General features: G+C 38.3%; 1 protein-coding gene across 3 annotated transcripts in view; it reads left to right on the top strand.

Moving 5' to 3' along the window:
• Positions 1-8,851, top strand: part of RPF2 (ribosome production factor 2 homolog) — a 26,379-nt gene extending 17,528 nt beyond the window's left edge. For all 3 annotated transcript variants that reach the window (XM_006019479.3, XM_006019478.3, XM_025198834.1), the window contains 5 exons: positions 146-222; positions 1,430-1,529; positions 5,325-5,427; positions 6,499-6,643; positions 7,009-8,851. In XM_006019479.3, coding sequence (XP_006019541.1) covers positions 146-222; positions 1,430-1,529; positions 5,325-5,427; positions 6,499-6,643; positions 7,009-7,191 — 608 coding nt within the window. In that variant the 3' untranslated portion in view covers positions 7,192-8,851. The remainder of the gene's footprint in view (positions 1-145; positions 223-1,429; positions 1,530-5,324; positions 5,428-6,498; positions 6,644-7,008) is intronic.
• The last annotated feature ends 944 nt before the right edge of the window (positions 8,852-9,795 follow it).

The following is a 9,795-nucleotide window of genomic DNA, read 5'->3' as shown; positions in this document are numbered from 1 at the left end:
CCGCCGCCCCGCCCCCCCCCCCCCCCAACTGAATCTGGCATGTGGATTGACCCCATGCCACCGCTCTGGTCTCTTATCTGGCCCATGGGCCCAAATAGGTTAAGCACCACTGGGCTAAAGCAACTTCTTTTTTTCTTTTTCACAGGCTGCATGTTTGATTATCACGTCCTAGATATGATTGAGCTAGGCATTGAGAAGTTTGTCTCTTTAAAAGAGATTAAGGTAAGATATTCAATGCAGGTACTCTAGTGACATCTTTTGGTGAGCTTTTTTGTTGCATCTCACACATGTATACAAAAGATCATTTTAACGTACTAACTCGGACTGCCAGGATTAACGTGTGCAAGTTCATCTTGGTATCTTATTTTTGTCCTCTGTACATGTATATGATTACCATTTGGTTCCTTTGAAAAGTTTTTGCTATAGGTTTGGGTTGCTTCCAACATTTAGGTGAAAATAAGATCTTTGTAAAAATGTATTTAAACCAGATTATCTTAATCAAATTCTACCAGTGGACAGTCCTTAAAGTTATTAGGGACACTAGCAAGGCTGGAATTTATCTCTTCACAGCCAGTGATTTTTATAATATATGTGCAATACTTCAAAGGCTTTTCTGGACCTTCAGTTATGCACAAACCCTGATTTTCACAGAGCACAGGTAATTGACTGCTTTACTCCTTACTTCATACATGCATTAGAACAACATTAATCTCTAGCTAAAAGAATTGTAGCACCTCTTCTTGAAGCTCATAGACTTGCATATGGAGCACAGACACTCCACCTGCATCAAAACTGGTTTGAAAATATCCATTCTGTATTTGCACTCATAATTCGGAAACTACAGAAATTGGCAGCTGCTTATTTATAGCTTCAGAACAGGTGATAATGGAATAGTCCTTTTAGGTAGCAAAGAACATATTAAAGGTGAACTCTCTCCCTTGCAGTGTGATAATTTTTTAAAATATATTTTCATAATTATTTATGCAGCAGGGAAGTTGTAGTCCACTAGCAGTGAGTCGGTATCAAGCCCAGCATTTGGTAATGGGTTGAATGCTCTGTTAAGTCTCTTCCACATTTCTCAGTGCAAGAAATGCAGTGTGCTTGCTTGTGCTTTGTGTACTAGTAATCCCAAGCCAACAAGCTTCCTCCAGCACTTCCAGTACAGTGTTTCTTTCACTATCTAACTCATCTTACAATCAGGGACTTTTGCCTTATTTGGCCTTAGACACTACTCACCTATTCAAAGGACCCACAAAATTCCAAATACAAGTACTGCGTATAAATTTGAAATGATACTTACCCCTATACGTGTTTATCAGAAGCCAAAACAGCACAGAATGGAATGTGCTCTGGTCACTTGAGCAAATAACGTGCTGTATAACCTTGTTTGAATATTTGTTTGTTTTTGTATAAACAATATGTCCAATAGAACAGCAAGTGTCCTGAAGGAACAAAACCCATGTTAATATTTGCTGGTGATATGTTTGACTTAAGTGAGGAGTATAGAAGATTAAAAAGCCTTCTCATTGGTGAGTATTTTAAATAATAGGGTTTCAGCAGTGCATTAAGCAGTAACAACATTATGTAATAACTGGTATTTTGCTAGTATTGCTCAACATGTACAAAAAAGCACAGAAATATCTAGCGTTAATTGTACCTGTTCACTTTAAATGGTATACATATGTGTAAACAGGTACGCATAGATTTTTCTCCAAGGCTAGAAAGCATTGGAAAAGTTAATTCTGATGAGTATCCCTTTAAGTGTATTTGCCTGGTGTTGGTGTTTGTATACAGATGGATGCAAGAGGCAGACAGAGGTCTAAACTGTAAGGTATTGTGTCTCATGCTGTAGACAGGTGCCAGGTAACTGAACAGTTGGTCTTTTGCATTATATTGTTACCCATCTGGATAATTTCAGTTTTCCCATTTAATTTGCCTTAAGTTGTCTGGAGCCACATGTACTTTAAGAATATAAGAGATGCAATACTGGGTCAGACCCCAGGTCCATCTAGCCCAGTACTTTGCATCTCTCAGTGGCACAGATCAGGCACTAATGGGGAAAGCATTTAGGCAGGGCCTGTCCTCCCTGATCTGTCCCCTGCCCCTTGTCCCATACAGCTTCCAGCATTTAGAGGCCTTGAGAACCTTCATTTGAAGGTTGCAGCCTTACTGATATAGCACTTTAAATATACATCCAATTTTTTTTCTGCTGAATGTACGCCAAGTACACACCAGATGTCTTGGTGTTCTGTTGATTTCCACAAGGCATCTAGAGGCCAAACAATAGGTAGAGGAAAGGTTCAGCCACATAACGGTACACTGATAACGTCGGATAATTTACATTTTATAATTTGGCTTCCCCCAAAACTCCTATGATGTGATAGGGAGTAGCTCTTTCTTCCTGTTCCTGAGAAATAAAATGTTTTCAATCCCTGACTGTTGCCACAAAACCTAGAAAGATGTCACTGCTGTTTAAAGACCCTGTTGTTACAGTGCTGCTGAGATCCCCAAGGGAAAACGAGTTATCTGATGATCCCTTGTTAACAAAGCTGTGTGACATTACTGACGTTCATGGTAAACAACCCAGTTTTTGTTGGTTTGTTCCGTGAAAAGGATTTGTGCATTTTTGGGCTGTCATGTGAAGGTGGTCTTGTGTTATACAAGTCATAAGCAGAGGGAATTAATGTGCATGTTTTGTGTAACTGACCCTTTGAAATCCACTTAACAGTTTGGGGACACTTTATTTGGGTGTATATAAATGGCAACTGTACTTTTCCCTTCTAAACAACCCCTACAGGGAAAAAAATACCTTTTTATTTTATTTTCCCTCCTGTTCCCATAAAAAGTATCTTAATATTGTTTGTGTCATTGGGCTTTCACTGACCAGTTTTATGATGGTATTAGGAGCCCAGTGATTTTTCCCTCCTCCCTGCCCTCTACTTCCACCACCGCACATCCCTCTTGAGATGCAGCCACTGAATCCCCTGTTCTAATAGCCTCCTGAGCACATGGCTTAAAATGTTTTCCTGCTCATTGAAACATCTGTCGGCTCACTTGTTCCTTAATATCCCCTATTTACATATTAAAAATTGCCCAATTATTGAGTCCAGACACACTTTAAGAAATTGAGGTTTCATGGCAGCCTGGCTGCCTAGAAATCTGAACATCTTTGAGGTAGAACTTTGTATTTCTTCTCCATCCTACCATTTCTGTGCATGTTATTAGGATCTAGTATGTAGAGGTACAGGGCTCAGTCAGGATCTTTTGATGCAAGTGTTTTGAGAAGTGTTTTATATAGGGGATAAAAAGAAACCCAGAATGAGCATTCTAGCCCCTGGTCTACCAGTCGCAGGCGTTATCTCCAGCAACACTTGCGCTTTTCAGGCAAGAACAGTTGCAGCTACTATAAGGAGTAGGCAGATTATAATTTATTCTTTAATACATTCCAAGCCTTTGAAAACAAAATGGAGGTTCTCAAAAGCCCTCTGCAATGGATGCTTAATCAGAAGACCTGGAAACACACTAAGCACATGCTAAATGGGTGGCAGGAATTAAAAAGATGAGGTAAGCAAGGTCTCCAGTCCAGCGAAAGTGCAGGCTGCCTCAAAATTAAGACAAAGCCAAATATTTCAAATTCATAGGGTTACAAAGAGGAAAAGGTTCTGCAGCTGGTTGATGTCATAGAAACAAACTTTTGCCTGCCTGGATTTGGATGGAAAAATCATTCTGTGGGTAGAAAGCTATGGGCTACCACAAAAAAAGACAGGTTGCCAGGAAAAGCATTGTAAATATAAATCTGCCTGCTAAGAGAGCTCTAGTCTTAGCTGCAAACTGGGAAAATGCATATAAAAATAAAGAAAATATTCTACCAATGACTTTTTCCCTAGATATGAATTCAGTAACCCAACAAAGGAAGAATGAGAATATGCAATTGACCAAGAATTTCTTGGCTAAACTCCAGGTTATATCTGCCAGTAAAACTTTGCTTTGGACATTGGGTCAGTGCTGATACTCCTGAAAATTATAATTGAGGAAGTGACTGAAAAGGAAATCTTTAGAAAGTAACCTGAACGGGAAACTTGAAGGGAAGCGAGCCCCATGTTTTGCAGTCTGTTAGCATTTCCCCTGTTTTGAGTATTGATCATCCATGTTTTTTATTAACACACCTTGTTCTCTAGGGACAGGGTCACATTCTTCTTCCACCCTCCACAGATGATGGGCACATTTGATGTTCTTGTTGTATGTTAACTTCCCTCACACTGTTTTCCACAGTCCTGCTATGAAAACTGTGCTAGAGGCCACTAACCCTTGGTTAACTAGTATCTAAAGTTCCTGCTTGAAAACTAAGCTGCTTTTTCATGTAACTGATCATACTTAATTTGTCTGTTTGAATAGTGTACATTTAGTGAAAAATACTTGATGCAGTAATGGCAGGTTTCTTTCACTTAATAGTGCTGTATTCAACAGGGTAATGAAATAGAAAGTTGTATAATAAGTAAGTCTTGTATAATAGTACAATAAGTACAGTAAGAATATTATAAACAGGGGTCAGTAAAAATCAATCAGTAACACTAAAAGGTATTCCTTCTTTGTTTTCTGTATTTTTACCTCATTGATCTCTGCCACTTTCCTAACTGCTGGCTTTGGTGCCAGAGTTTTTTGAATCAGTCAATTTGTCTGACAAACTCTTAACCTATCCAGATGTTCTTTTCTGTACTACAGAATGCATACATAACCACGAGCTTGTTTGAACAGTTATGAGATGCATTTCATTTTTCTGAGTTTGTAGTTGAAACTTTAAAAGAGTGGGTTATTTCAGACAACTAAAGATGCTACTTCAAAAGACGTACCCATTTGCTATTGAAACAGTGTCCATATATTTATCTCCTTTTGGTTGTTAAAAAAAAGAAGACAATTAACTAGGTTCAGGAGTTTTCATTGCTAGCAGAGTACCGTCTGGGAAGCTGATACTTGTTTTCCTGTACTCTGCTCATTCCCAATGTTACACCTCTGAGCAGTAGCAGTGAGCTTTTCAGATGTGGGATATGCTCAACTTAACATGTATTTTGGCTTCAAGTAAAAACTCATGGATGTGGATGATAGAGACACTTGTTACATTCAGTGATTCTAAAAAAAAAAAAAAAATCTGCACAGAGTTTTGCTTTGGAATATTTAGAAAACACTTACCAGTCAGTCTGAGTTCCATCTGCTATAATGGAGATCTCTTATCAAATTAGCATCCTCTTATTGTGGTCCTATGGTTTTGGTCTTGTTTGTCTCAAGAAGAAACCTGGCGCATTCAATATGTTTAAATATTCTTTCAGACTTCTTCAGGGGTCCTACTGTGCCCTATGTTCGCCTGGCTGGATTAGAACATGTTCTGCATTTCACAGCAATGGATGGGAAAATTTACATGCGAAGCTATAAGTAAGCTTCCTTTTGCTTTTGTACACTTAGATTGTCTAATGTGAACCTTGATTTCATTCTACACTACAGTGAACTTGTGCTGTTTAGGCTCAGATTTTAGCTTGTGTTGTAGGCACACCTCATCAGATACTGACTCTGTATACACATCTAGCTTGTTAAATTCTCGCTTATAAAATGATTTATTAAAATCATACTTCATATCAGCGTTCCCTCTAAGCTGCATGGTGTGCGTGGCCATGGCCACGCACACCATGCAGCTTAGAGGGAGTGTTGTTTCATAGCTTCTCATTCTCAAAAGTTCTCAATTTCACAGGTTATGCCTGAGGCACTTTTCTGTAATTTGTCAGAAAAAATATCTAATCCAATATCACAGACCTAATCTAAATTTAAATTTAGATTAATGCATAAGAGGTCAAATTACTTTTGAAACAAACTGAATTCGCAGTATTGATGCCTGGGTAGTTGTTTGGAACAGGCTCAGGCTGAATAGATGTTGAATGCTCTCATGTTATGATCAAACAGATTTGAAAAGTCATGTTTAACTACACTCAGTCTTCTGACAGACATGAAAAGAACAAAACAAAACAACAACCGTGCTTTAAACTGGAAGAGTTAGCGCATTAGATCAACCAGGCTCTGCAGCTTCTGTATAGATTGAGCGCTTCAGCAAGGCTTTTTTGGCGCTTTTATCTAATAGCTGATTGAATTCAATTTGGCTTCTTATGATTCAATCAGCTATTAGATAAAAGCGCCAAAAAGCCCCGCTGAAGTACCAGACATTGGGCAAGCTGGGTCAAACTAACGCAGTGCCTCTCCTGGACACGCATTGGGCTCAGTGCAGGGGCATGCAGAGTTTAAAGTAAAGCACTTTTTTGTTTGTTTGTTTGTTTGTTTGTTTTTTTACATTTGTAAGCAGCCATAGTGCCACGTATTTTTCTGAGCAAAGAATCGAGCAGTAGCACCTGTTCATAAAGGCTGAATTCTCTTCTGCAGGTCAGAAAATAGTTGGAAATTATTACAAACTAAATGAGAGGACAATATTAATATTTTTATTTTTTTTCTCTTCTCTAGAGTATTACTGAAGAAATCAGGCTGTAAAATACCAAGGATTGAATTAGAAGACATGGGACCTTCATTAGATTTGGTGATGAGGAGGACACATTTGGCTTCAGATGACCTTTATAAGTTATCTTTAAAACAGCCTAAGGCACTCAAGGTACTTAAAACTGGTCTTGCAGTATAATGTCTTTTGTATACAACTTGCACAATCTTTAAGCCAGAACAAATTTTAAAGTTAGCCATAAAAAAGATGCAGGGCTGAAAGCATTACCGCATTATACGTTCTCTGCAGAATCATAGCTTTTTTGGATCAACACCCCAAAGCCCATGCCATGATATTGATGGGAGGGAGTGGGATAAAGATGTAGTGGGGTAAGAGTCAGAAATCCTTAATTTAATTTGTACATTTTCACTTCAGGTGCCTTTGCCTTGAATGCTTGGGAATTCTGTGATAGTGATGTCATCTGTCTGTAATCATTTGGTGACTAAATGGTCTTTATTAACATTCATTTTCTCTTACAGCCAAAGAAGAAGAAAAATATCTCCCGTGATGTCTTTGGTACAACCTATGGTCGAATCCATATGAAGAAACAGGATCTTGGTAAATTACAGACCAGGAAAATGAAAGGGTTAAGGAAGAGGCCAGCAGAGCGGATGACTGGAGATGGTGAAGGGATTAGTCCAAAGAAAACAAAATCAGCTTGATAGGATGGAATAATTCTGGGGACTTTTGCGACCATCAGTTCTCACTGTATTTCTCTCAAAGTATATGGCAGAGACAGACCTTTCTGCTGCTATTTTTTTTAAAAGCCATGTAAATATTTTTTTAATGCAACTTCATATACAAATGGATGTGTGGTCTCAGGCTTTAATATAAGACCAGCGTATTAAAAAGGAAGTAATCTGACATGATTTATCAGGTTTCAGAAAACTGAATAAATGTATCTGGTGACATCATCAGAAGAGAGAATTCAGTTATCTAGTAACAGGCAGCATTGTGGGGTTCTTATCCCTGGGACACAGGTTGAATTAGGCTCATCACATAAACTCTGTTCTGGAATTAAGCGTAAATAATTTTCTCATTGACTTACGCTTTTATCTTATGTTAAGTTTATTTAGACTCCCAGATAACTTGGAGTACCTCTCTAACTTAATAAACTAAGTTGTCTTCAATGTGTGTTTCATAAAAGAGAAACTATGTCAGTATTAATATCTACTTGTGAGCTGTCTCCTTGTTCTCTCCTCATATGCCACTTATTTGAGGTGTTTATGCTACATTCATCACCATAGTATCGAAACACATGATGCTCACCTTGAGTATAAATGAGACCTTTGGGATTTTAGTTTCTGGTACGCAGTCCTTTGTTTCATTTCCACAAAGCCTGGAAGTGTCAAAACCAACTTAATTTCTGGTTTTTAATCTTAGTATTTATACCATTTTTCTTACCATACTTGAGTGCCAGAAAGAGATTACTAATGTAGCAAAAGTTTGACTTCTTTTTTTTCCTCGGTCTTCTCATGGCTTTGAGAGCCTTGTTCTATTAATACTCTTACAAAACAAAATCAAAAGTTGTTTTCCACTTAAGCTGGCACCAAAGCCTTATGCAGCAAGCTAGTGAAAAATGCTCAAGGCTCAATGAGGTAGAAGTTAGAATATAGCAAGTGAAAATTCTTGTTAAGTACAGCCAGAATTATATATTGTTTCATAAAGTAGCTTGTGTCTTCCTATATTTTGGTGTGTGAAAAATAACTAGCTATCTTTTTCGTTCTCTTAACCTCTGGTATTTGGGAGAATAGGGGCAAGACCATTACTACACGTTTGCATAATTATAATGAAAATGTGCATTATAGGCACTAATATACTTAGTCTTTTTAGTGTGAGCATTCCTATTTTGAACCCAATGGAAAGCTGTGTTTGCATCCATTTACATTATTTGGTGTTCACACTATTGCTGAGCTAACTAGCACATAGTTCAATCTGAATACCATATCAGAAGGCTTTTACCACAATCTGCAAATCGCATGCACTTTGTTGTCTTGTGTGCATCTCACTAGAAAAATTAGACCCAATTTTCCAATGGCTTGTTTTTCTAGTAGTTATAGTGCAGGCCAGATACAGAGGCTGTCTAATCTTGGGCTAGAAGATGGATAAAAATGTCTGCATCCTTGCTGCCCAGAAATATTTACTCTTTCCTCCTTAAGTGGAAGAATGTCCCTAGTTGTCCTAGCATAGTTTCTTCTGCTGTCCTGTCTTAAGTCTTGAGTAATTCTGTAACATTGAGTAAAAGATCTGAAGTATCTTAAGACTGTAGTGAAGGCAAACATGATTATATTGTACATATAGCCTTAAAGGTCATAACTTTAATTTGTGTTGTTTTGTTTACTTTGAGCCACTCTAGTCTCTGGATAGTTATCTGTAATCTACATATACGTGCTTGAAGAATTACTAATAGTCTGAGTTACTGCTCTATTTCATTTTCTTCCCCTCAAATTAAAATACTGCCTATTCCTACCCTCTCGACTCGAGGCTGTGGCAGGTGCTATCTTGAAGGGAATTACAAAACAGGACATATTGTGTTTTTTTTGCATGCCACACTTCCCTAAAGACATGGTTGTTTGTAGGAAGGCAAAATGAAGAAAAACGTTTTCAGCGTTATGGCTGCATAGAACATGGACATAGCCTAATCTTCATCTTACACTGCCTGTGCTGCTCAAGGCAAAAGCTAAAGTTTTTAACCTTTTCAGAGCTGAATTGTCAGTCGGTCTTGGCTGTTCAACCAAAACCTGAAGCTGCTGCTGCTGAATATTGGACTGCATAGACAGATCTAGGATTTTGCAGGGCTGTGAAATAGAAGAGACACCTGGAGGAGCTAACAGCAAATTTCAGAAGAAAGAACAGCTTGATTAGTGGAACAATCAAGACCATTAAAAGACAAGAGTTATTAACACCCATGGAGTGTAGAGAGATTTTCAAGAATTACATAAGTTATAATGCAGCATGAAATAATTGATTCTCCAGAACTGCCTGAATAGAAATGTCACTGCTGCTGTGGGGCAGTTGATTTTAAACTTGGATGGAGCAGGAATCAATGGGAAAGTGTAACCACACCACTGCACCCTAGCCCCTGCCTTCCCCTCCCCCTTCCTCCATGCACCAGCTGGAAGAAAGAGAAGGAAAAGCAGCAGCAAAGATCTTACAGCATGTCCATGCTTCTATTCTGGGCAGAAAATCCATGTCGGACATTTCCCAGTTTTGGAAAGCTAATTGTTGGGAGAAAGATGTATGTAGTGTGCAGGTAACTATGATAC

The sequence above is a fragment of the Alligator sinensis genome, unplaced genomic scaffold (genome assembly GCF_000455745.1).
Source record: "Alligator sinensis unplaced genomic scaffold, ASM45574v1 scaffold737_1, whole genome shotgun sequence".
NCBI classification, from domain to species: Eukaryota; Metazoa; Chordata; order Crocodylia; family Alligatoridae; genus Alligator; species Alligator sinensis.
This window is presented reverse-complemented; position numbering and strand designations above follow the sequence as displayed.